The 27,447-nt window shown below is 45.0% G+C and overlaps 1 protein-coding gene across 1 annotated transcript; it reads left to right on the plus strand.

Annotated features, from left to right (window-relative positions):
- Positions 1–192: 192 nt before the first annotated feature.
- LOC115200661 (bone morphogenetic protein 3) lies at positions 193–15,091 on the plus strand. The gene is made up of 3 exons (XM_029763872.1): positions 193–754; positions 3,626–4,620; positions 14,850–15,091. Exons 1-3 carry the CDS (start codon positions 472–474, stop codon positions 15,039–15,041), a joined length of 1,470 nt encoding a protein of 489 aa, XP_029619732.1. The 5' UTR covers positions 193–471; the 3' UTR covers positions 15,042–15,091.
- Positions 15,092–27,447: the final 12,356 nt, after the last annotated feature.

Raw genomic sequence — 27,447 nt, forward strand, 5'->3', positions numbered from 1 at the left:
CAGAGAGAGAACAGAGAGGAGAGCGAGAGACAGAGTGATGAGACAGAGAGAGAGAGAGAGAGAGAGAGAGAGAGAGAGAGAGAGAGAGACAGAGAGAGAGAGAGAGAGAGAGAGACAGAGAGAGAGAGAGAGAGCAGAACAACTTTGATAGGATTTGAAATGAGCGGTACATGACAGAGCGCGTCGCACTAACCAGGAGCAGAGCGCACAACTCTTCTGTCGGCTACAACCTCCCGTTTCTTTCTATTGTAATATTTAGGAGTATTTCTTCTTTCATCATGTCATTCCCTCTTTATTTCTTCCTTTCAGTGAGTGTCGCGTTCTGAGCGTGAGATTATATACGTTTTCAACCTGGTTGATGACACCCATTTTCACACATACGGCGACTTGGGAAACGCGTTCTGAGCGACAGCTTATCACCAGCAAGTTCTTCTGGAAGTGTCCACCACTTGCCTACTGTCACTGGGGACCATGGCGATCTGTCAGCGGTTACTGCTGCTGCTCGGATGGAGCTATCTATATGGTGGATATTGCGCCGTGTTAAAAGATCATTTCACAGATTTAAAAATGAAAAGTACATCTGGGCACACCGGTGCGTCCCGGGGGGACAAAGACCGCTCGGAGAAGGATGAGCACGACCTACTTTTACAGGATACTATGACGGAACACATGCAAATGCTTTACGACCGATACAACCTTGTAGGATTTCCTTTCCGGGACGGGAATACTGTCCGGAGCTTTAAAGCGCGCTGGGGTATGTATATGATGTATCCAAACAGCCGCTGAGTGTTTTAAACGCACCATGAAACAGCCCTCATAAAGGTGTAGTTTCATGATTTTATTGATAGTTATTACACTGTTCTGTGTTGTATAGTTTCACCTGTTTATCCAAAACCTATCCAATGGCTGGCTGCTTCACCTGTTGATCCAAAACCTATCCAATGGCTGGCTGCTTCACCTGTTGATCCAAAACCGATCCAATGGCTGGCTGCTTCACCTGTTGATCCAAAACCTATCCAATGGCTGCTTCACCTGTTGATCCAAAACCTATCCAATGAATGGCTGCTTCACCTGTTGATCTAAAACCTATCCAATGGCTGGCTGCTTCACCTGTTGATCCAAAACCTATCCAATGGCTGGCTGCTTCACCTGTTGATCTAAAACCTATCCAATGAATGGCTGCTTCACCTGTTGATCTAAAACCTATCCAATGAATGGCTGCTTCACCTGTTGATGCAAAACCTATCCAATGGCTGCTTCACCTGTTGATCTAAAACCTATCCAATGAATGGCTGCTTCACCTGTTGATGCAAAACCTATCCAATGGCTGCTTCCTTCACCTGTTGCTTAGTACGGACATTATTCAGACGAACAACATTTCAAGCCTGTTACACATTTATACATGACAACGCGACTGGTATAAATTCCGTCTTTGTGTGTTAAATCTGCATATAATTTTTGTTTATGAAGGTTATGTATTCGATTGTATGGACTAAACTCGGCTGGTGTGGCCTATTTAAATCTTACATATAACTGTTTTTACATTCAAGATGCCGTTACGTAGTTATCGCTGTAGTTACACTGAGTGTATAAAACATTAGGAACACCCTCCTAATATTGCATTGCACTCCCTTCTGCCCCCAGAACAGCCTCAATTCATCGGGGGCATGGACTCTACAAGGTGTCAAAAGCGTTCCACAGGGATGCTGGCTCATGTTTACTTCAATGCTTCCCACAGTTGTGTTAAATTAGCTGGATGTCCTTTGGGTGGTGGACCATTCTTGATACACTTGATAATTTGTCGAGGGTGAAAAACCCAGCAACGTTGCAGTTCTTGACACACTCAATCCGGTCAACCTGGCACCTACTACCATACTCCGTTCAAAGGCACTTAAATATTTGGTCTTGCCCATTCACCCTCTGAATGGCACACAAACACAATCCATGTCTCAAATGTCTCAAGACTTAAAAATCCTTCTTTAACGTGTCTCCTCCCCTTCATCTACACTGATTTGAAGTGGATTTAGTGACATCAGTAAGGGATCATAGCTTTCACCTGGATTCACCAGGTCAATTTAGCTTCCAATTGGCTCATTCATCCCCAGTTTCCAATTGGCTCATTCATCCCCAGCTTCCAATTGGCTCATTCATCCCCCTCCTCTCCCCTGTAACTATTCCCCAGGTCGTTGCTGTAAAGGAGAATGTGTTCTCAGTCAACTTACCTGGTAAAATAAGGGTACTCCTTAATTTATGTCATGGAAAGAGAAGGTGTTCCTAATGTTTTGTACACTCAATGTATATAACCACTAATATGAGAGTCCTACCATCTCTTCCCACAGCAGTAGGATTATATTTACACCTGCAGCCATGTTAGAACCCATAGTTAGAGGACGTAACATTGCATCTGTACCATTATAGCGTCTGTGAGAGCACGGGCAGCGCCATTGAGGCCATCTCCATTTTGAGATAGTCAATTTTCTTCTTCTGTTACTTCTATGAGTTGGCAAACAAACTGAAAGGGTACATACTGCCACCTAGAGGGGTGTTGTTTGAACAGGCCTAAAGCCAAAGTTGGTGCATACCGCCACCTAGAGGGGTGTTGTTTGAACAGGCCTAAAGCCAAAGTTGGTGATTTACTGCCACCTGCAGTTATGGAATGTTTGCTCACCAGTATAATTAATTGGCTGAACCCTCCTGATGACCTGGATGGAAGTATGTGATCCTTCCTTAACCCATAGGAAGTCCCACCCGGGTTGACTACTTCAAAAATTGTGAAATTACACAATGGTGCCGCTCTTTGCTAAAAGAGGATTTTTGGGCACTAGAGTCCTCTATCATTCTCTATGGTAGAACCCTAGTCAGGTTTCAGCACCCAATACATGAGATAATACTGCCTCCTACTGACATGACTTGATAATGCAGGATGGGTAGACTAGACCGGACAATGATGGGCTCCTGGGTACTTCCTCGTTCTACGGGTCTACAGAGTTGGAGCTCACTTCAGAACTACTGCGAGAGTTTGGTTTTGAAGCCAGAGAGAATGGGTCGGAGTTAGACTTCACTGTTAGTTTCAAACACAAAATAATTGGAACAGTTTCAGTTAATAAAACCGATGACTTGACTATTTTTGATGAAGGTACTGATGATGAGTGCACTGTTGATTGTACTCGTTGCATGCGTGGCCTTGCTGTAACTGTCACCCCCATGACATTGGCTACAGAATATGAGTTACTTCTCACACTGTTGCGGGATCGCGGTGCTTAGCAACAGGAGTGAAGGACACTGTGTCAAGGTGTTGTTGCCGTTCGTGGTCTCCCCAGTCGACTGTATCACATGACATCTAGATGGCTAACCAATGTGAGATATTTCTTGTGTAATGTAATCCTGGGAGGATGAAATGTCTTGTAGACACCTCGATAAAACACCACTGCACTGAATGATAGGGTTTTCGGACCTGGCCTATAAAGCCTAATATCTAATTGCCTTTTGCTGTTCAGCTCCAGGTTTGAAACTAAGTTGAACGATATGCACGTAGAGATGCTATATGTCATGTAATTCTACGGATATGTGGACCTGTCTGGACTATACTCTCTATTCTGACTGCCGCTTCCTGTTCCTCTCCCAGGCACCATCAACAACCAGCAGTTCCAGATCTTCAACCTGACCTCTCTCACCAAGTCAGAGGCCGTCCTGTCGGCCATGCTCCACTACTACATAGGAGACCTCCAGAACAGCACCCGGCACCCTGGCTGCAGCAGCACCACCAGGCCCAAGAGCTGTGGAGCTCCGTCCCCATCCCTGTCCCGCCACGGCCCCAGGAGACACAGCCACGCCCAGATGGGTGTGTGGAGCTTCTCCTCAGTGGATAACCACACCAGGGCTTTGGGCCACTTTGTGATCAACGTGTCTACACTATACAGGGACTTCATCTCTTGGCAGTGGAAGGACGTCACCCGGGTGGTGAACCAAGCCAAGCATCATGATGAGTTGCTGATCGGGATAGACGTGGAATCCCAGCCTGGACCCAGGCCCTGGAAGAAGCTCCTCTCAGACCGCTTTCCTTACATCCTGGTCTACGCCAACGATTCGACCATCTCCGAACCTGAGAGCGTGTTGTCGACACTACAGAGTCATCAGAGGCATCAAACCACGATGACCACGGAAGAAGGGGCATTCGCCTCCGGCTTCCATAAACTGGGGCTGCACGCTCGGAACAGCACCGCCGCTCAACAACAGACGCCTCGTCAAAGACGCCGGCGCTCGACTAGCGTCCTCCTCCCGCTCCAGAACAACGAGTTACCGGGGCCGGAGTACCCGTATGAGACGATGGGCTGGGACGAGAACAGACCCTACGAACCGCTGGAGAACAAGCAGGTCCGTCGGCCGAGGAAAAAGACGCGTGGTAAGAGCCAGAGGCACGACGGTAAGATGCCCCTGCTGCAGTTTGACGAGCAGACGATAAAGAAGGCTCGTAAGAAGCAGTGGAACGAACCACGGAACTGTGCTCGTCGCTACCTGAAGGTGGACTTTGCAGACATTGGCTGGAGCGAGTGGATTATATCTCCCAAGTCTTTTGATGCCTACTACTGCTCAGGGTCATGCCAGTTCCCCATGCCTAAGGTATGTCTTCATGGCATCGGGTTTATGAACTGATAAATGCTGAGTGTAAAAAAACATTAAGGAAACCTGCTCTTTCCGGAGGGGATTTTGAAAGGTGTCCTTAATGTTTTGCACAGATGAACCTACAAAGAGAACCATCAATAAATGGGAAATAGGATTATACTCTTAGGTAAAGTATTTATTTTTTAGGGCAATCTCTGTAGAAACGGTCCAACTAGAGAGGTTAAAGACCTTCGTTAGACATCGTAGTAAAATAGAAGGACTGCAAAAGAAAATAGTAAAATGGTAATATACTGGGAAAGATGGGTTAGTCTGTGGACATCTGATTAGTTGATTTGCCGATATACTTGGAATCCAGTACGATTTAGAAATACATTTATTTATTTATATATATATATATATATATATTAGGGCTGTGACGATTATGGAATTTATTTATTTTTGTTCATAATTATCAGTTATACAATAACTGTGCCAGCCCTAATATATACAGTATATTTAAGCAATATAGCCCTGGGGGTGTGGTATATCGCCAATATACCCCGGCTGATATAGCCCTGGGGGGTGTGGTATATGGCCAATATACCACGACTAATATAGCCCTGGGGGTATGGTATATCGCCAATATACCACGGCTTATATAGCCCTAGGGGGTGTGGTATATGGCCAATATACCACGGCTGATATAGCCCTAGGTGGTGTGGTATATGGTCAATATACCACGGCTAATATAGCCCTGGGGTATGGTATATGGCCAATATACCACGGCTGATATAGCCCTAGGGGGTGTGGTATATGGCCAATATACCACGGCTGATATAGCCCTAGGTGGTGTGGTATATGTCCAATATACCACGGCTAATATAGCCAATGAAGAGGGCAGCACAGTGTTGAATGCCTTGGACAGGTCAATGAAGAGGGCAGCACAGTGTTGAATGCTTTGGACAGGTCAATGAAGAGGGCAGCACAGTGTTGAATGCCTTGGACAGGTCAATGAAGAGGGCAGCACAGTGTTTCTTCATATTTAAAAACATTCTGACATCATTTAAAACCATAGAAGTATCAGAGATGGTACTATATCCTGGTCTGAACCCTGACTGGTTTACATTCAGACGATATGTATCAGTATCAGAGATGGTACTATATCCTGGTCTGAACCCTGACTGGTTTACATTCAGACGATATGTAGCAGTATCAGAGATGGTACTATATCCTGGTCTGAACCCTGACTGGTTTACATTCAGACGATATGTATCAGTATCAGAGATGGTACTATATCCTGGTCTGAACCCTGACTGGTTTACATTCAGACGATATGTATCAGTATCAGAGATGGTACTATATCCTGGTCTGAACCCTGACGGGTTTACATTCAGACGATATGTAGCAGTATCAGAGAAAGCTGTAATAAGAAGGGACCAAGCATATCAGCCCCAGTAGATTATTTAACATCAATCATAAATAGTTGTTCCAATACATCAGAAGTAGACAGCTGCTCCAGAGAGTACAAGGATTCACTGGGGGGTTTGTCTGGTCCTCTATCAAGTCGACTAGCGGCTGGGAGAGGAACGAAAAGTTTACTGACTGACTCGGGGGTCTATTAAACCAAGGTTTCATTCAAACCAAAAAACCAGCGGACATAAAATGTTGATTAAAAGCATCTCATTTTTTTAATTAACGATGTCAAATTTCAGTATAACTTGCTTGGGTAGGGAAGGAGAGGAATTTCCACGTTTTAGCGCCTTAACTGTTTTAGATGGACCACCAGCAGAGTCTGCGATAGAACTCAGGAAGTAGCTTGATTTAGCCTTTTTTACATTTACTTCTCAGTTACCTGAAAAGATGCCGGTCCACAACAGCATCAGTTAGTCTAGCTTTGGCCCAGGCATGATTTATTGTTCTAAATATATCTGAGAGTTCTGTAGAAAACCAGGGATTTGATCTATTTTGTTAGTCTATAGCATTTAAAAGAAGCGTATTTATCTGACAGTAATATAATAATAGATGAGAAATGCTCAAGAGCTAATTCAGGGTCAGGTATACCCTTGATGAGGTCAGGTATACACTTAATGAGGTCAGGTATACCCTTGATGAGGTCAGGTATACCCTTGATGAGGTCAGGTATACACTTAATGAGGTCAGGTATACCCTTGATGAGGTCAGGTATACACTTAATGAGGTCAGGTATATACTTGATGAGGTCAGGTATACACTTAATGAGGTCAGGTATACACTTGATGAGGTCAGGTATACACTTAATGAGGTCAGGTATACACTTGATGGAGGAAAGTTCAGAAAAGTACAAGTCATGCATAAACGCTTGGGGAGCAAAGTTTAAAATGTCTCTTCCTAATGATACGGGGATCAGAATAACTCTGTCTAGTATCTTTAACACAGGCTATAGGACAATGATCACTAAGATCACTTGCAAACACACCAGAATACATATACTTATGGAGGGTATTTGTGAGAATTAAATCTAATAATGAAGATCTATCTAGATTTGTCACATTTAACCGAGTGGGTTTTGTGATTAGCTGGGTTAGATTAAGATCAAGACAAATGTTCTTAAAATCATCTGTGATCGGTGTCAGCCAGTCCAGGTTGAAGTCACCGAAGACCATCAGTTCAGCTATGATCTGAGATCGGTGTCAGCCAGTCCAGGTTGAAGTCACCGAAGACCATCAGATCAGCTATGATCTGAGATCGGTGTCAGCCAGTCCAGGTTGAAGTCACCGAAGACCATCAGTTCAGCTATGATCTGAGATCGGTGTCAGCCAGTCCAGGTTGAAGTCACCGAAGACCATCAGTTCAGCTATGATCTGAGATCGGTGTCAGCCAGTCCAGGTTGAAGTTACCGAAGACCATCAGTTCAGCTATGATCTGAGATCGGTGTCAGCCAGTCCAGGTTGAAGTCACCGAAGACCAACAGTTCAGATGATAGAAAAGGTTTTAAATGCTCAGCTATGATACTAATCACATCAACTAAAGCAGCAGGAGGCCTATACACTCCAGCAACAAATACATGCATATGTTGGCTCATGGTCATATCTAAAACCAAGATTTAACATTTCTGGGGTATAGTGATATTAAGAGCACATGATGCTACAAAAGTGGATTTCACATACATCACAACCCCTCCAACTTTTCTCTGCCTATCACATCTAAAAAATATTGTAATTAGCAATGTCAATGTCCTTATCCATGATCGAATCATTTAACCAAGTCTCTGATAAAAACAAGAATGTCTGTGTTCGTGTCATGCATCCAGATATCATAAAGTCCAGTTTTGGCATCATACTTCGCACATTTAAATGTAACAAACCCAGCCCTTTGCGAGACTTAAAAAACAGCAGAGGCATCCATTTTTACCCTAACCAGGTCCTTGATCATTAAGTAAGTCAGGGCATTTTATAGAAATATAAATTAGGTTATCAAAGCATGGCCTCGATGGGCCTGCGGCTGCATCTATTTGGTGGCTGTTTAAATCCTATTGAAATTAAAACAGGGATAATGTAGATTTCCTTGACTTGACTAGAGTATTTAACATCAGAAACTGTTTGATGTGTCATGATGGTTGGGATAACCTGGGTAGAGTGAGTGCTGGTTATTTCCCAGTCAGTCTCTCAGAGCAGCCTTAAAATGGCCTTGCAATGTATAAGCCCCAAGATAGTTTGGGTGAAATCCATCTTCTTTGTAGAATCTTTTCTCTTTCCAGTGTCAAAGTTATCAATAGACAACATTGGCAGTGTTACAATAACTCTTTAGTCAGACCTGAAGTGATAGCCAGCTAATGAAACTACCTTAATTGTTTTCTCTCAGCCATTAGTCAGCAGAACAGAACATAAAAACGTCCCAATTCATAGGCCTATGCTACAAATTAAACACTTTTTAACACGTCTGGTTAGTAGAGACTTATCAATATATCTCCATATGCTTCAGAGTCATGACTTTTGTGGGTCATTTTAAAGTTTGTTTGTAGCATATGGCATCACAGAGCTAACGCTTTATATTGTCTGGATACTTTTTATTTATTTATTTATCTAATCATAGAATTATATTTACAATCCTTATTAATTCAATAGCATCTCTGTGGGCGGCTGCCTAATCCTACCTAACGGGCAGGCCGGCTGTGAGAACTAATCACATAATTACATTTACAATCCCCATTAATTCAATAGCATCTCTGTGGGCCGAGTCATAAAGATTTGTCATTGAACTTTTAAAATGTATGACCTTTTATTGTGGCATAAAACACAACCAGTCATGACGTTTTCATGTGATTGTCAAAACAATAAATTTCAAAGTTTTTTTTTACTAGGCAACAGGCTCACGTTCATCCACTCCCAACATATCTCCAGACTCCAAACAGCGGCGAATAGAAAGAGACAAAACGCCAGGAAGTGTAATGACATTAGGTCAGAACTAACGCCTCTCTGTGTCTGTCACTCATCTCTGCCTTGGGAACATTTCAGGGTTCTCGGTGAACCACGTAGCAGTTTGGAGCGTTTACTTTTTCAGGTCTAGTCACTCACGTTTCAAGCCTCTGACGCTGTAATGATAATGTTGTGATAGCCTACAGTTCTCTTGACATTTTTGGTTTACATTATTGGCTCCTGTTTAACCAGGACGGCGTACCCCCACTATGTTTAACCGGTACGGCGTACCCCCACTATGTTTAACCAGGACGGCGTACCCCCACTATGTTTAACCGGGACGGCGTACCCCCACTATGTTTAACCGGGACGGCGTACCCCCACTATGTTTAACCGGTGCAGCGTACCCCCACTATGTTTAACCGGGACGGCGTACCCCCACTATGTTTAACCGGTGCAGCGTACCCCCACTATGTTTAACCGGTGCAGCGTACCCCCACTATGTTTAACCGGTGCAGCATACCCCCACTATGTTTAACCGGGACGGTGTAACCCCCACTATGTTTAACCGGTGCAGCGTACCCCCACTATGTTTAACCGGTGCAGCGTACCCCCACTATGTTTAACCGGTGCAGCATACCCCCACTATGTTCAACCGGGACGGTGTAACCCCCACTATGTTTAACCGGTGCAGCGTACCCCCACTATGTTTAACCAGGACGGCGTACCCCCACTATGTTTAACCGGTGCAGCGTACCCCCACTATGTTTAACCGGGACGGCGTACCCCCACTATGTTTAACCGGGACGGCGTACCCCCACTATGTTTAACCGGTGCAGCGTACCCCCACTATGTTTAACCGGGACGGCGTACCCCCACTATGTTTAACCGGTGCAGCGTACCCCCACTATGTTTAACCGGTGCAGCGTACCCCCACTATGTTTAACCGGGACGGCGTACCCCCACTATGTTTAACCGGTGCAGCGTACCCCCACTATGTTTAACCGGTGCAGCGTACCCCCACTATGTTTAACCGGTGCAGCGTACCCCCACTATGTTTAACCGGTGCAGCGTACCCCCACTATGTTTAACCGGTGCAGCATACCCCCACTATGTTTAACCGGGGCAGTGTAACCCCCACTATGTTTAACCGGTGCAGCGTACCCCCACTATGTTTAACCGGGACGGTGTAACCCCCACTATGTTTAACCGGTGCAGCGTACACCCACTATTTTTAACCGGTGCAGTGTACCCCCACTATGTTTAACCGGTGCAGCGTACCCCCACTATGTTTAACCGGGACGGTGTAACCCCCACTATGTTTAACCGGTGCAGCGTACCCCCACTATGTTTAACCGGGACGGTGTAACCCCCACTATGTTTAACCGGTGCAGCGTACACCCACTATGTTTAACCGGTGCAGCGTAACCCCACTATGTTTAACCGGTGCAGCGTACCCCCACTATGTTTAACCGGTACGGCGTACCCCCACTATGTTTAACTGGTGCAGCGTACCCCCACTATGTTTAACCGGGACGGCGTACCCCCACTATGTTTAACCGGTGCGGCGTACCCCCACTATGTTTAACCGGGACGGCGTACCCCCACTATGTTTAACCGGGACGGCGTACCCCCACTATGTTTAACCGGTGCAGCGTACCCCCACTATGTTTAACCGGAGCAGCGTACCCCCACTATGTTTAACCGGGACAGCGTACCCCCACTATGTTTAACCGGTGCAGCGTACCCCCACTATGTTTAACCGGTGCAGCGTACCCCCACTATGTTTAACCGGTGCAGCGTACCCCCACTATGTTTAACCGGTGGAGCGTACCCCCACTATGTTTAACCGGTGCAGCGTACCCCCACAATGTTTAACCGTTGCAGCGTACCCCCACTATGTTTAACCGGTGCAGCGTACCCCCACTATGTTTAACCGGTGCAGCGTACCCCCAGTATGTTTAACCGGGACGGCGTACCCCCACTATGTTTAACCGGTGCAGCGTACCCCCACTATGTTTAACCGGGACGGCGTACCCCCACTATGTTTAACCGGTGCAGCGTACCCCCACTATGTTTAACCGGTGCAGCGTACCCTCACTATGTTTAACCGGTGCAGCGTACCCTCACTATGTTTAACCGGTGCAGCGTACCCTCACTATGTTTAACCGGTGCAGCGTACCCCCACTATGTTTAACCGGTGCAGCGTACCCTCACTATGTTTAACCGGTGCAGCGTACCCCCACTATGTTTAACCGGTGCAGTGTACCCCCACTATGTTTAACCGGTGCAGCGTACCCTCACTATGTTTAACCGGTGCAGCGTACCCCCACTATGTTTAACCGGTGCAGCGTACCCCCACTATGTTTAACCGGTGCAGCATACCCCCACTATGTTTAACCGGTGCAGCGTACCCCCACTATGTTTAACCGGTGCAGCGTACCCCCACTATGTTTAACCGGTGCAGCGTACCCCCACTATGTTTAACCGGTGCAGCGTACCCCCACTATGTTTAACCGGTGCAGCGTACCCTCACTATGTTTAACCGGTGCAGCGTACCCCCACTATGTTTAACCGGGACGGCGTACCCCCACTATGTTTAACCGGGACGGCTTACCCCCACTATGTTTAACCGGTGCAGCGTACCCCCACTATGTTTAACCGGTGCAGCGTACCCCCACAATGTTTAACCGGTGCAGCGTACCCCCACTATGTTTAACCGGGACGGCGTACCCTCACTATGTTTAACCGGTGCAGCGTACCCCCACTATGTTTAACCGGGACGGCGTACCCTCACTATGTTTAACCGGTGCAGCGTACCCCAACTATTTATTTTGCCTGGACGCTGTACGGTACCACCTTACTTTCTCCCTTGTATACGTAACCGGTGTAAAATGGCTAGCTAGATTGCGAAGTGCGCGCTAATAGCGTTTCAATCGGTGACGTCACTCGCTCTGAGACCTTGAAGTAGTTGTTCCCCTTTGCTCTGCAAAGAGCCGCGGCTTTTGTGGAGCGATGGGTAAGGATGCTTCCAGGGTGACTGTTGTCGGTGTGTGCAGAGGGTCCCTGGTTGGAGCCCAGGTTGGGGTGAGGAGACGGACGGAAGCAACACTGTTACATATATATTTAAGCAATAAGGCACGAGGGGATGTGGTTTATGGCCGATTTTCCGCGGCTAAGGGCTGTTCTTAGATACGACGCAACGCGGAGTGTCTGGATACAGCCGTTAGCCGTGGTATATTGGCCATTTACCACAGACCCCCGAGGTGCCTTATTGCTATTATAAACTGGTTACCCATGTAATACGCGTTCTATTCTTGTCTGATATGCCAAGGCTGTCAGCCAATCAGCATTCAGGGTTCAAACCACTCAGTTTATAAATATAAATATGTATACAGTTGAAGTCGGAAGTTTACATACACCTTAGCCAAATACATTTAAACCCCGTTTTTTACAATTCCTGACATTTAATCCCAGTAAAAAAATCCCTGTTTTAGGTCAGTTAGGATCACCACTTTGTTTTAAGAATGTGAAATGTCAGAATAATAGTAGAGAGACTATTTTCGCGGCAGGGTAACCTAGTGGTTAGAGCGTTGGGCTAGTAACTGAAAAGTTGCAAGTTCAAATCCCTGAGCTGACAAGGTAAAAATCTGTCATTCTGCCCCTGAACAAGGCAGTTAACCCACTGTTCCTAGGCCATCATTGTAAATAAGAATGTGTTCTTAACTGACTTGCCTGGTAAAATAAAAAATTATTTCAGCTTTTATTTTTTTCATCACATTCCCAGTGGGTCAGAAGTTTACATACACTCAATTAGTATTTGGTAGCATTGCCATTACATTTTTTAACTAGGGTCAAACGTTTCGGTTAGCCTTCCACAAGCTTCCCACAATAAATTGGGTGAATTTTGGCCCATTCCTCCTGACAGAGCTGGTGTAACTGAGTCAGGTTTGTAGGCCTCCTTGCTCGCACATGCTTTTTCAGTTCTGCCCAAATTTTCAATAGAATTGAGGTCAGGGCTTTGTGATGGCCACTCCTATACCTTGACTTTGTTGTCCTTAAGCCATTTTGCCACAACTTTGGAAGTATTCTTGGGGTCATTGTCCATTAGGAAGACCCATTTGCGACCAAGCTTTAACTTCCTGACAGATGTCTTGAGATGATGCTTCAATATATCCACATAATTTTCCATCCTCATGATGCCATCTATTTTGTGAAGTGCACCAGTCCCTCCTGCAGCAAAGCACCCCCACAACATGATGCTGCCACCCCCGTGCTTCACGGTTGGGATGGTGTTCTTCGGCTTGCAAGCCTCCCCCTTTTTCCTCCATACATAACGATGGTCATTATGGCCAAACAGTTCGATTTTAGTTTCATCAGACCAGAGGACATTTCTCCAAAAAGTATGATCTTTGTCCCCATGTGCAGTTGCAAACCGTAGTGTGGCTTTTTTATGGCGGTTTTGGAGCAGTGGCTTCTTCCTTGCTGAGCGGCCTTTCAGGTATTGTCGATATAGGACTCGTTTTACTGTGGATATAGATACTTTTGTACCTGTTTCCTCCAGCATCTTCACAAGGTCCTTTGCTGTTGTTCCGGGATAGATTTGCACTTTTCACACCAAAGTATGTTCATCTCTAGGAGACAGAATGCGTCTCCTTCCTGAGCGGTATTACGGCTGCGTGGTCCCATGGTGTTTATACTTGCATACTATTGTTTGTACAGATGAACTTGGTACCTTCAGACGTTTGGAAATTGCTCCCAAGGATGAACCAGACTTGTGGAGGTCTCCAAATTTTTTTCTGAGGTCTTGGCTGATTTCTTTTGATTTTCCCATGATGTCAAGCAAAGAGGCACTGAGTTTGAAGGTAGGCCTTGAAATACATCCACAGGTACACCTCCAATTGACTCAGATGTTATCAATTAGCCTATCAGAAGCTTCTAAAGCCATGACATCATTTTCTGGAATTTTCCAAGCTGTTTAAAGGCACAGTCAATTTAGTGTATGTAAATTTCTGACCCACTGGAATTGTCTGTAAACAATTGTTGGAAAAATGACTTGTGTCATGCACAAGATAGATGTCCTAACCGACTTGCCAAAACTATAGTTTGTTAACAAGAAATTTGTGGAGCGGTTGAAAAATGAGTTTTAATGACTCCAACCTAAGTTTATGTAAACTTCCAACTTCAACTGTAAATATATACTTTGATTTGTTTATCACTTTTTGGTTACTACATGATTTCATATGTGTTATTTCATAGTTTTTATCTTCACTATTATTCTACAATATAGTCCACTCAGTTTGGACCTGGCTGTATATAGGGCTTGAGGTTACAGTGTAGTGCGAAACCCCCGTGGGTTTCGTTTGTAGTCAGAGAATGCTCTTTCCTTGTGAAGATCCTGCTTCACATGCCTCAGGTTTGGTTCCAGAAACAACTCTTACTCCCTAGACATGTGAAGGATCAGAGGAAGGTCTTAGGGCTCCTGGGGACAACTAGGTATTACTCATCCTGATAATGGAAGAACCTGTCACTCATATAACCAGTCATGTTTTAGCTGGACTAGACAGTGTGTCTGAACATGCAAAAGTTGTCCAAGAATGAGGTGTCCTCAGGACTCCCATCACCAGCTTCTTGTTCTCCAGGTGGTCACCTGGTTGGGACACTAACAGGTGGCAAAAATACAGGTCTCCCTTCAAAAAGAGATACTCAAGGGGGGACTTCCTGGTTAAATAAAGGATAAAACGTTTTAACTATGACCTACTGTCAAATGTCCTCCCATTTCACAGAACTGTCATGTTTGTTGTCATAAGGTGAATGTTGTTGTTCACTTCCTCCTTCTCTTCTGTCCTGTAGTCTCTGAAGCCTAGTAACCACGCCACCATCCAGAGCATTGTGAGAGCGGTAGGGGTGGTGTCCGGTATCCCTGAGCCCTGCTGTGTCCCAGACAAGATGTCTTCCCTCTCCATCCTCTTCTTCGACGAGGACAAGAACGTGGTGCTCAAAGTCTACCCAAACATGACTGTGGACTCCTGCGCCTGCAGATAGGGACAATTACCACACACACACACACACACACACACACACACACAGGCACATTCACAAAGAAACACACACACAGCCGGACAATAAGAAATGCTCTCTCTCTCTCTCCCTCTCTCTCTCTCTCCTCTCTCTCTCTCTCTCTCTCTCTCCCTCTCTCTCTCTCTCTCTCTCTCTCTCTCTCTCTCTCTGTCAGTCTCTCTATCTCCCTCTCTCCTCTCTCTCTTTCTCTCTCTTTCTCTCTCTCTGTGTCAGTCTCTTTCTCCCTCTCTCTCCCTCTCCCTTTCTCTCGCTGTCTCTCTCAAATCAAAATCAAAGTGGTAGCGTATACATCTGTTGCCGATGTTATTGCAGGTGCAGTAATACAAAACAATACACACATAATCCCAGAAAGTAAAAAGAAATAAATTAAGAAATATCAGAAAGAGAAAATGTCAGAGTCTGGGAATATAAATATCTACACTGAGTGGACATTAAGGACACCTGTTATTTCCATGACCGACTGACCAGGTGAATCCAGGTGAAATCTATGATCCCTCATTGATGTCACTTGTTAAATCCACTTCAATCAGTCTAGATGAAGGGGATGTTTAAGCCTTGAGACAATTGAGACATGGATTGTGTATGTGTGTATTAATAGACAGTATAGACAGTATAGACTTTATATGAATAGAAAAGGTGTGTACAGCAGGAGTTATATAGGATGAGCCTTCACTAGAATACAGTATATACATATGAAATGAGTAAAACATTATTTAAACATTATTAAAGAGACCAGTGTTCAATGACTATGTACACAGGGCAGAGTACCCTGCACCTTAGAGTGGAGGCAGGCTAGTAACAGTAACTAAGGTTCAGGGCAGGGTACTGGGTGGAAGCTGGCTAGTAACAGTCACTAAGGTTCAGGGCAGGGTACTGGGTGGAGGCTGGCTAGTAACAGTAACTAAGGTTCAGGGCAGGGTACTGGGTGGAGGCTAGTAACAGTCACTAAGGTTCAGGGCAGGGTACTGGGTGGAGGCTGGCTAGTAACAGTCACTAAGGTTCAGGGCAGGGTACTGGGTGGTAGCTGGCTAGTAACAGTCACTAAGGTTCAGGGCAGGGTACTGGGTGGAGGCTAGTAACAGTCACTAAGGTTCAGGGCAGGGTACTGGGTGGAGGCTGGCTAGTAACAGTCACTAAGGTTCAGGGCAGGGTATTGGGTGGAGGCTGGCTAGTAACAGTCACTAAGGTTCAGGGCAGGGTACTGGGTGGAAGACGGCTAGTAACAGTCACTAAGGTTCAGGGCAGGGTACTGGGTGGTAGCTGGCTAGTAACAGTCACTAAGGTTCAGGGCAGGGTACTGGGTGGAGTCTGGCTAGTAACAGTCACTAAGGTTCAGGGCAGGGTACTGGGTGGAGGCAGGCTAGTAACAGTTACTAAGGTTCAGGGCAGGGTACTGGGTGGAGGCTGGCTAGTAACAGTTACTAAGGTTCAGGGTACTGGGTGGAGGCAGGCTAGTAACAGTCACTAAGGTTCAGGGCAGGGTACTGGGTGGAGGCAGGCTAGTAACAGTCACTAAGGTTCAGGGCAGGGTACTGGGTGGAGGCTGGCTAATAACAGTCACTAAGGTTCAGGGCAGGGTACTGGGTGGAGGCTGGCTAGTAACAGTCTCTAAGGTTCAGGGCAGGGTACTGGGTGGAGGCTGGCTAGTAACAGTCACCAAGGTTCAGGGCAGGGTACTGGGTGGAGGCTAGTAACAGTCACTAAGGTTCAGGGCAGGGTACTGGGTGGAGGCTGGCTAGTAACAGTCACTAAGGTTCAGGGCAGGGTACTGGGTGGAGGCAGGCTAGTAACAGTCACTAAGGTTCAGGGCAGGGTACTGGGTGGAGGCTGGCTAGTAACAGTCACTAAGGTTCAGGGTACTGGGTGGAGGCTAGTAACAGTCACTAAGGTTCAGGGTACTGGGTGGAGGCTAGTAACAGTCACTAAGGTTCAGGGTACTGGGTGGAGGCCGGCTAGTGGTGACTGTTTAACAGTCCGATGACCTGGAGAAGTTTTTCAGTCTCTCGGTCCCAGCTTTGATGCACCTGTACTGTCTCCGCCTTCTAGATGGTAGAGGGGTGAACAGGCCGTGGCTCGGGAGGCTGAGGTCCTTGATGATCTTCTAGATGGTAGCAGGGTGAACAGGCCGTTGCTCGGGAGGCTGAGGTCCTTGATGATCTTCTTGGCCTTGCTGTGACACTGGGTCCTGAGCCCTGTGGTTGCGGGCGGTGCAGTTGTCGTACCAGGCGGTGATTTAGCCTCACAGGATGCTCTCAGTGGTGCGTCTGTAGAAGTTTGGGAGGGTCGTAGAGGCCAAACCACATTTCTTCAGCCTCCACTCACAGACACACACACATGCCCAGACACGCGCACACACACACACACACACACACACACACACACACACACACACACACACACACACACACACACACACACACACACACACGCACACACACGCACACACACACACACACACACAGAACAACCTCTCTGCAACAAAGCCACCTAGTGATTACTGTCACCTATCTAAATGGAGATGAGATGGTTGGTTGATTAACCTTTTCAGGAAAGGACTGCTGGACCTCCTATTGGAAGCCTGAAGCACTCTGGAGAATACTGAAGCATTCTGTAGAATACTGAAGCATTCTGTAGAATACTGAAGCACCCTGGAGAATACTGAAGCATTCTGTAGAATACTGAAGCATCCTGTAGAATACTGAAGCATTCTGTAGAATACTGAAGCATTCTGTAGAATACTGAAGCACCCTGGAGAATACTGAAGCATTCTGTAGAATACTGAAGCATCCTGTAGAATACTGAAGCATTCTGTAGAATACTGAAGCACCCTGGTGAATACTGAAGCACCCTGTAGAATACTGAAGAACCCTGTAGAATACTGAAGCATTCTGTAGAATACTGAAGCACCCTGGAGAATACTGAAGCACTCTGGAGAATACTGAAGAACCCTGTAGAATACTGAAGAACCCTGGAGAATACTGAAGAACCCTGTAGAATACTGAAGAACCCTGTAGAATACTGAAGCACCCTGGAGAATACTGAAGCACCCTGGTGAATACTGAAGCACCCTGGAGAATACTGAAGCACCCTGGTGAATACTGAAGCAACCTGGAGAATACTGAAGCACCCTGGTGAATACTGAAGCACCCTGGAGAATACTGAAGCACCCTGGTGAATACTGAAGCACCCTGGTGAATACTGAAGCACCCTGGAGAATACTGAAGCACCCTGGTGAATACTGGAGCACCCTGGTGAATACTGAAGCACCCTGGTGAATAAACAACTCACTAGTCTCATCTTCATCATCATCACCACCCTCATCACCAACCTCATCATCAGAGTTTCTTGCCTGTTTGAACACAATAAAACAGGACCTATTGCAGATTGAGCTAGTACCTTAAAGAGGGACAAAAAACAGAATGAAAGACTTAGGAACTCCAGATCGGTTTCCTGATAGATCTGGACTAACACAGGACCTCAGTAGACTACTGTCCCAGTGGGACTAACACAGGACCTCAGTAGACTACTGTCTCAGTGGGACTAACACAGGACCTCAGTAGACTACTGCCTCAGTGGGACTAACACAGGACCTCAGTAGACTACTGCCTCAGTGGGACTAACACAGGACCTCAGTAGACTACTGTCCCAGTGGGACTAACACAGGACCTCAGTAGACTACTGTCTCAGTGGGACTAACACAGGACCTCAGTAGACTACTGCCTCAGTGGGACTAACACAGGACCTCAGTAGACTACTGCCTCAGTGGGACTAACACAGGACCTCAGTAGACTACTGCCTCAGTGGGACTAACACAGGACCTCAGTAGACTACTGCCTCAGTGGGACTAACACAGGACCTCAGTAGACTACTGCCTCTACTGGGTTGAGCAGAAACTTTTCTTCTTACCGAAGAGGTCAGACACGTGCTTTATCCTAACTCCTTCCACCCCAGTTCTGAATAGTTTTATACCATTACCTAAGAACCTCCTCCACCTCCCACTTTCACGTCCCCCTCTCCTCCTCCTCCTCCTACCTTCACGTCCCCCTCTCCACCTCCTCCTCTCCTCCTCCTCCTCCTCCTCCCATCTTCACATCCCCCTCTCCACCTCCTCCTCTCCTCCTCCTCCTCCTCCTCCCACCTTCACGTCCCCCTCTCCTCCTTCCCCTCTCCTCCTCCTCCTCCTCCCACCTTCACGTCCCCCTCTCCTCCTCCTCCTCCTCCTCTCCTTCTCCCCCTCCCACCTTCACGTCCCCCTCTCCTCCTTCCCCTCTCCTCCTCCTCCTCCTCCCACCTTCACGTCCCCCTCTCCTCCTCCTCCTCCTCCTCTCCTTCTCCCCCTCCCACCTTCACGTCCCCCTCTCCTCCTCCTCCTCCTCCCACCTTCACGTCCCCCTCTCCTCCTTCCCCTCTCCTCCTCCTCCTCCTCCCACCTTCACGTCCCCCTCTCCTCCTCCCCCTCCTCTCCTCCTCTTCCTCCTCTCCTCTCTGTACGACATGACTCTATGTTACAGTGTCTATGTCCTTAACTATTTTCTTGTTACTGTATATGAACATCATGTATACAAACATAAATATTGCCTTGGCTGCTATAGAGAGAGATATTTTATTCCAAAGCCAGATATTGTGGTGTAGAGTGCATTACATACATCTGTTTATTTGAGATTGTTGATCCATAAAATATACATATTGATAGACTTTCTTTTAATTTGAAAAAGAAAGTAAGCTATATTTCATACATTCAGGGCTTGGAAAGGAATGGTCAACAGCATGAACAAAAACAGTCTGTTTTAAGCAATTTGCTTCTAGGCTAAAGCCTAGTTTTTTTCCTGTGAATATCTTGTATTAAAGTGTTGTAGTTGAATATGCTTTGTGCTGCTACTTCTGCATCCGCCAAGTGTAACAGCACCCACTATCTGAGATGAGGACCTGGCTTGATCTGAGAGGAGCATTACTCCATCATGGGATCACCTTCACCTCCTAGCCTGACAAACATTATATACAACCTGCGTCCCAGATGGTGCCCTATTCCCTAACGTAGTGCACTACTTTGGACCACAGTCCTATGGGCCCTATTCCCTAATGTAGTGCACTACTTTGGACCACATCCCTATGGGCCCTATTCCCTAATGTAGTGCACTACTTTGGACCACATCCCTATGGGCCCTAGCCAAATGTAGTGCACTACTTTGGACCACATCCCTATGGGCCCTAGCCAAATATAGTGCACTATAAAGGGAATATGATGACATTTGTGACACAACCACAGTCTATGGTGACCAAGCATAGTGTTTTACATCACCAGTCGAATATAAAAAGCCAGGATATGTAAGAGGCTTGGTAGCTAGCTATCCGTCTGACTAGACGTTGGTATTGTCTGTTAAAGGCATGTGCTAGTATTTATATCAGTCACTGAGAGCCACTGAAAATGGCCCCCTATTCCATATATACTGCATTACTTTTGAGCATAGCTCGAGCCCTGGCCAAAGTAGTGCACTACATAGGGAATAGGGCCCTGGCCTAAAGTAGTGCACTACATAGGGAATAGGGTCCTGGCCAAAGTAGTGCACTACATAGGAAATAGGGCCCTGGCCAAAGTAGTGCACTACATAGGGAATAGGGTCCTGGCCAAAGTAGTGCACTACATAGGGAATAGGGTCCTGGCCAAAGTAGTGCACTACATAGGGAATAGGGCCCTGGCCAAAGCAGTGCACTACATAGGGAATAGGGCCCTGGCCAAAGTAGTGCACTACATAGGGAATAGGGTACCATTTGGGTTACTCCTCTAGTGAGGCCTTTCCAAACACCAGCATAGGTGCATGTCTCTCTGGTAGCTAGATAGAAAGAACACCTAACATGCATTTACCGTGGATTCAACTATTTCCTACATAATGCAGTCAGACAACCAAATATTTATTTACAACAGATATAGTGAGATGTAGAGGCTAACGTTAGATTGTTTTATATAGATTTTGTACATTGTTTTTTGTACATAAAGGCACTATGTCAATGATATTCTAATGCTGTCTCTTGGAGAAAGGACCACATGCTTTTTGTTGTTGTTGTTGAATGGATTAAAAATTCAGCTCCCTGATCAACTGAACTGAAATTCAGAATGACTGTTTGAAAAAAACCTTCGTCGTGAACAATCTAGAACATTCTACGGAACTGTAGAATCACAAAACAACTGAAAGGACTGAATAAGCTGATGACTGTTTTGAGATGAACCGTCTCCAACTAGTAAACATTGATTTACTTTTGTAAAACTGGGTATTTTTTATTAGTACAGAGAAACTTTTCAATGAGTGAATTTAGACTATATTCTTTTGATAATAATTATGGTTGCAAATAAATAAATTTAAAAAAAATCATAATAATGTTTTGCAGATTATTCAATATTTGGATGTGTTCGGTAAACAGTACTTTTATTGTAAACAATATGTTGTTTTTGTTTATATGCCAACTATTCTGTACTGCTTGTTTGACATTCTCCAATATTTGGTTCTTCACCAATGCCAATGTAGTTCCACATTGTAGTGATGCATGTATCTGAATGGAGGGCTTCCTTACAAGTCATATGGTACAGGTATACTATCGTTCAAAAGTTTTGGTCACTGAGAAATGTCCTTGTTTTTTTTGTTAAGAAAAGCATATTTGTTTGTCCATTAAAATAACATCAAATTTATCAGAAATACACTGTGGACATTGTTAATGTTGTAAATGACTCTTGTAGGTGGAAACAGCTGTTTTTTTATGGAATATCTACATAGGAGTACAGAGGCCCATTATCAGCAACCATCACTCCTGTGTTCAAATGGCACATTGTGTTAGCTAATCCAAGTTTATCATTTTAAAAGGCTAATTGATAATTAGAAAACCCTTTTGCAATTATGTTAGCACAGCTGAAAACTGTTGTTCTGATTAAAGAAGCAATTAAACTGGCCTTCTTTAGACTAGTTGAGTATCTGGAGCATCAGCATTTGTGGGTTTGATTACAGGCTCAAAATGGCCAGAAACAAAGACATTTCTTCTGAAACTCATCAGTCTATTCTTGTTCTGAGAAATGAAGGCTGTTCCAAGCGAGAAATTGCCAAGAAACTGGAGATCTCGTACAACGCTGTGTCCTACTCCCTTCAGAGAACAGCGCAAACTGGCTCTAACCAGAATAAAAAGAGGAGTGGGAGGCCCCGGTGCACAACTGAGCAAGAGGACAAGAACATTAGAGTGTCTAGTTTGAGAAACAGACACCTCACAAGTCCTCAACTGGCAGCTTCAAGAAATAAACTCAGCAAAAAGGAAACGTCCTCTCACTGTCAACTGCGTTTATTTTCAGTAAATTTAACATGTGTAAATATTTGTATGAACATAAGATTCAACAACTGAGACATAAATTGAACAGGTTCCACAGACGTGACTAACAGAAGAAAAAAAATCAAAAGTAACAGTCAGTATCTGGTGTGGCCACCAGCTGCATTAAGTACTGCAGTGCATCTCCTCCTCATGGACTGCACAAGATTTGCCAGTTCTTGCTGTGAGATGTTACCCCACTCTTCCACCAAGGCACCTGCAAGTTCCCGGACATTTCTGGGGGGAATGGCCCTAGCCCTCACCCTCAGGTCCCTGACGTGCTCAATGGGATTGAGATCCGGGCTCTTCACTGGCCATGGCAGAACACTGTCATTCCTGTCTTGCAGGAAATCACTCAGAGAACGAGCAGTATGGCTGGTGGCATTGTCATGCTGGAGGGTCACGTCAGGATGAGCCTGAGGAATGGTTGTGTTATTGACTGTACATTTGTTCATGTGTAACTCTGTGTTGTTGTTTGTGTCACACTGCTTTGCTTTATCTTGGCCAGGTCGCAGTTGTAAATGAGAACTTCTCAACTGGCCTCCCTGCTTAAATAAAGGTGAAATAAAAAATAAAATAAATAAAAAGGTACCACATGAGGGAGGAGGATGTCTTCCCTGTAACGCCCAGCGTTGAGATTGCCTGCAATGACAACAAGCCCAGTCCGATGATGCTGTGACACACCGCCCCAGACCATGACGGACCCTCCACCTCCAAATCTATCCCGCTCCAGAGTACAGGCCTCGGTGTAACGCTCATTCCTTCAACGATAAACGCGAATCAGACCATCACCCCTGGTGAGACAAAACCGCGACTCGTCAGTGAAGAGCACTTTTTGCCAGTCCTGTCTGATCCAGCGAAAGTGGGTTTGTGCCCATAGGCGACGTTGTTGCCGGTGATGTCTGGTGAGGACCTGCCTTACAACAGGCCTACAAGCCCTCAGTCCAGTCTCTCTCAGCATATTGCGGACAGTCTGAGCACTGATGGAGGGATTGTGCGTTCCTGGTGTAACTCAGGCAGTTGTTGTTGCCATCCTGTACCTGTGCCGCAGGTGTGATGTTCAGATGTACTGATCCTGTGCAGGTGTTGTTACACGTGGTCTGCCACTGCGAGGATGATCAGCTGTCCGTCCTGTCTCCCTGTAGCGCTGTCTTAGGCGTCTCGCAGTACGGACATTGCAATTTATTGCCCTGCGGTCCTCATGCCTCCTTGCAGCATGCCTAAGGCAGGTTCATGCAAATGAGCAGGGACCCTGGCATCTTTCTTTTGGTGTTTTTCAGAGTCAGTAGAAAGGCCTCTTTAGTGTCCTAAGTTTTCATAACTGTGACCTTAATTGCCTACCGTCTGTAATTTTTAGTGTCTTAACGACCGTTCCACAGGTGCATGTTCATTAATTGTTTATAGTTCATTGAACAAGCATGGGAAACAGTGTTTAAACCCTTTACAATGAAGATCTGTGAAGTTATTTGGATTTTTACAAATTATCTTTGAAAGACAGGGTCCTGAAAAAGGGACGTTTCTTTTTTTGCTGAGTTTAGTAGCCGCAAAACACAAGTCTCAATGTCAACGTTGAAGAGGCGACTCCAGGATGTTGGCCTTCTAGGCAGAGTTGCAAAGAAAAAGCCATATCTCAGACTGGCCAATAAAAATAAAATATTAAGATGGGCAAAAGAACACAGACACTGGACAGAGGAACTCTGTGTAAGGGCTGTCTGAAGAGAGAGACCATGGTGCAGCGGAGTTAGTGTTCATCATAAGAATTTAATAGACCAACGTGAACACTTTACAAAAACAAGAAAACTGACAGCCAAAACAGTCCTGTCAGGTGCAAACACTAACAGAAACAATTACCCACAAAACCCAAAGCCAAAACATGCTCCTTATGCGTGACTCCCAATCAGCAACAACGAGCTTCAGCTGTGCCTGATTGGGAGCCACACACGGCCCAAAACAAAGAAATACAAAAACATAGAAAAAGGAACATAGAACACCCACCCAATGTAACACCCTGGCCTGACCAAAATAAAGAACAAAAAACCCCTCTCTATGGCCAGGGCGTTACACTCTGCTGAGAAGACCAGCATCCCAGAGTCGCCATTTCACTGTTGACGTTGAGACTGGTGTTTTGAAGGTACTATTTATTTAATGAAGCTGCCAGTTGAGGACTTGTGAGGAGTCTGTTTCTCAACCCGGGCTCAGCCGCGAAGTCGTAGGCCACCCTGGGGCAACTAACCGGACAATGTCTGAAAGAGATGGTGTGATATCACCATTCTCAACTCAGTGACATGTTGAAAGAAAAGCAGTCTTTCAACACAGACTGATAGTCTTAATATATAATCACCTGTTATTCAATATGAAAAACCACTAGAATATATTACTTTCCAAATTGATTCACCGGAATTTCTTGACATCAATTTGGGGCCATGAGCAGAATAATGTGGAAACCCCAGTGATAAGGTCATTTTTATTTTTATTTTTATTTATTTCACCTTTATTTAACCAGGTAGGCAAGTTGAGAACAAGTTCTCATAATGGGAGACACAATGATTAACAACAGTAGTTGTACATTCTGCCAGACAGTGTATGACCGTTGTATGACCATATTAGAGACACATATATTACCCTCAGCTGCACTTCCTAACCTCCAACCAAATGTATGACCACATTAAAGATACATATTTCCCTCAGATTACACAGACTCAGAATTTTTTTTTTTTTAAACAATCAAATGTTGATAAACTCCCATATCTACTGGGGTGAAATACCACAGTGTGACATCACAGAAGCAAGATTTGTGACCTGTTGCCACAAGAAAAGGGCAACCAGTGAAGAACAAACACCATTGTAAATACAACCCATATTTATGTAAAAAAAAAAAAAATCCCCTTTTGTACTGTAACTATTTGCACATCATTACAACACTGTATATAGACATAATATGACATTTGTAATGTCTTTATTCTTTTGGAATAGAGTACCATTTGGACCAGTCTCAGAGCAGATGTTAAGGTCTTCTCTTTCAGTCCCAGGTGAAGATGTTCAACCACCCAGGGAAAGAGATAGTATATTGAATAAACCGCTATGCATACAAGAATAATTCAATTTCACCAATGCCATATATCTGTGATATCTGTGATTCCATTTTTTTTCAGGTTGACCAGTCGCTCTGCAGTGTTGTCTGTAATGGGGAGACGACAGGTTTGATTTGGATGTTCAGTACTATGGCCCTGTGGCCCTGTGGCCCTGTTTTATAGTGAGGATGGATCTCTGGTTGGACCTACCTGCACAGTATGAAGTCCTCTGGTTTCTTGGTGAGCTTCTTGGGGAAGTCCGTCTTCTCGATGACCTTCAGGAGGAAGGTGTAACTCCTCTTAGGTTGTTGAACGGAGGACTGGGGCAGTTTATCCTCCATTAACCACCTTCATTACAAATGCAGCAGAACTGAAACTATAGAACAGCGTGACCTTTACTGAAGCTGAATTTACTGAATTACTGAAGCATTACGGAAACATTACTGATGCATTACTGAAACATTACTGAAACATTACTGAAACATTACTGAAGTATTACTGAAGCATGACAGAAACATGACTGAAGCATGACTGAAGCATTACTGAAGCATTACTGAAGCATTACAGAAACATTACTGACGCATTACTGAAGTATTACTGAAGCATGACAGAAACATGACTGAAGCATGACTGAAGCATTACTGAAGCATTACTGAAGCATTACAGAAATATTACTGACGCATTACTGAAGTATTACTGAAGCATGACTGAAGCATTATGAAGCATTACTGAAGCATGACAGAAACATTACTGAAGTATGACTGAAGCATTACTGAAGCATTACAGAAACATTACTGAAGCATTACTGAAGCATTACAGAAACATTACTGAAGCCTTACTGAAGTATTACTGAAGCATTACTGAAGCATTACAGCAACATTACTGAAGCATTACTGAAGCATGACTGAAGCCTTACAGAAACATTACTGAAGCATTACAGAAACATTACTGAAGCCTTACAGAAACATTACTGAAGCATTACAGAAACATTACTGAAGCATGACTGAACCATTAAAGGGATAGTGTGATAGATGAACTCATGGATGACATTATTTTGTCTCTTTGAACAAATAAAAAGAAGTTGCTAACTATCATTAGCGCAATGACTGGAAGTCTACAGTAACAAATCAGTGGTGAAAATTACAGTAACAAATCAGTGGTGAAAATTACAGTAACAAATCAGTGGTGAAAAGTACTTAAGTAAAAATGCTTTAAAGTACTACTTAAGTTGTTTTTTGGCGTATCTGTACTTTTCTTTTACAATGTATATTTTTGACTACTTTTACTTCACTACATTCTTAAAGAAAATAATGTACTTTTTATTCCATACATTGTCACTGACACCCAAAAGTACTTGTTACATTTTGAATGATTAGCAGGACAGGAAAATGGTCCAATTCACACACTGATCAACAGAACATCCCTGGTCATCCCTACTGCCTCTGATCTGGAGGACTCACTAAACAGAGAACATCCCTGGTCATCCCTACTGCCTCTGATCTGGAGGACTCACTAAACAGAGAACATCCCTGGTCATCTCTACTGCCTCTGATCTGGAGGACTCACTAAACAGAGAACATCCCTGGTCATCTCTACTGCCTCTGATCTGGAGGACTCACTAAACAGAGAACATCCCTGGTCATCCCTACTGGCTCTGATCTGGAGGACTCACTAAACAGAGAACATCCCTGGTCATCTCTACTGCCTCTGATCTGGAGGACTCACTAAACAGAGAACATCCCTGGTCATCTCTACTGCCTCTGATCTGGAGGACTCACTAAACAGAGAACATCCCTGGTAATCCCTACTGCCTCTGATCTGGAGGACTCACTAAACAGAGAACATCCCTGGTCATCCCTACTGCCTCTGATCTGGAGGACTCACTAAACAGAGAACATCCCTGGTCATCCCTACTGCCTCTGATCTGGAGGACTCACTAAACAGAGAACATCCCT

Source organism: Salmo trutta, chromosome 9 (genome assembly GCF_901001165.1).
Source record: "Salmo trutta chromosome 9, fSalTru1.1, whole genome shotgun sequence".
In the NCBI taxonomy this organism is placed as follows: Eukaryota; Metazoa; Chordata; class Actinopteri; order Salmoniformes; family Salmonidae; genus Salmo; species Salmo trutta.

What these genes read in the sequence shown, in the direction of transcription:
- LOC115200661 (XM_029763872.1), top strand. Translation starts at nt 472, where the DNA reads ATGGCGATCTGTCAGCGGTTACTGCTGCTGCTCGGATGGAGCTATCTA. An exon ending in GAGCTTTAAAGCGCGCTGGG is followed by an intron (nt 755 to 3,625) that starts GTATGTATATGA and finishes TTCCTCTCCCAG; the next exon opens with GCACCATCAACAACCAGCAG. An exon ending in GCCAGTTCCCCATGCCTAAG is followed by an intron (nt 4,621 to 14,849) that starts GTATGTCTTCAT and finishes TCTGTCCTGTAG; the next exon opens with TCTCTGAAGCCTAGTAACCA.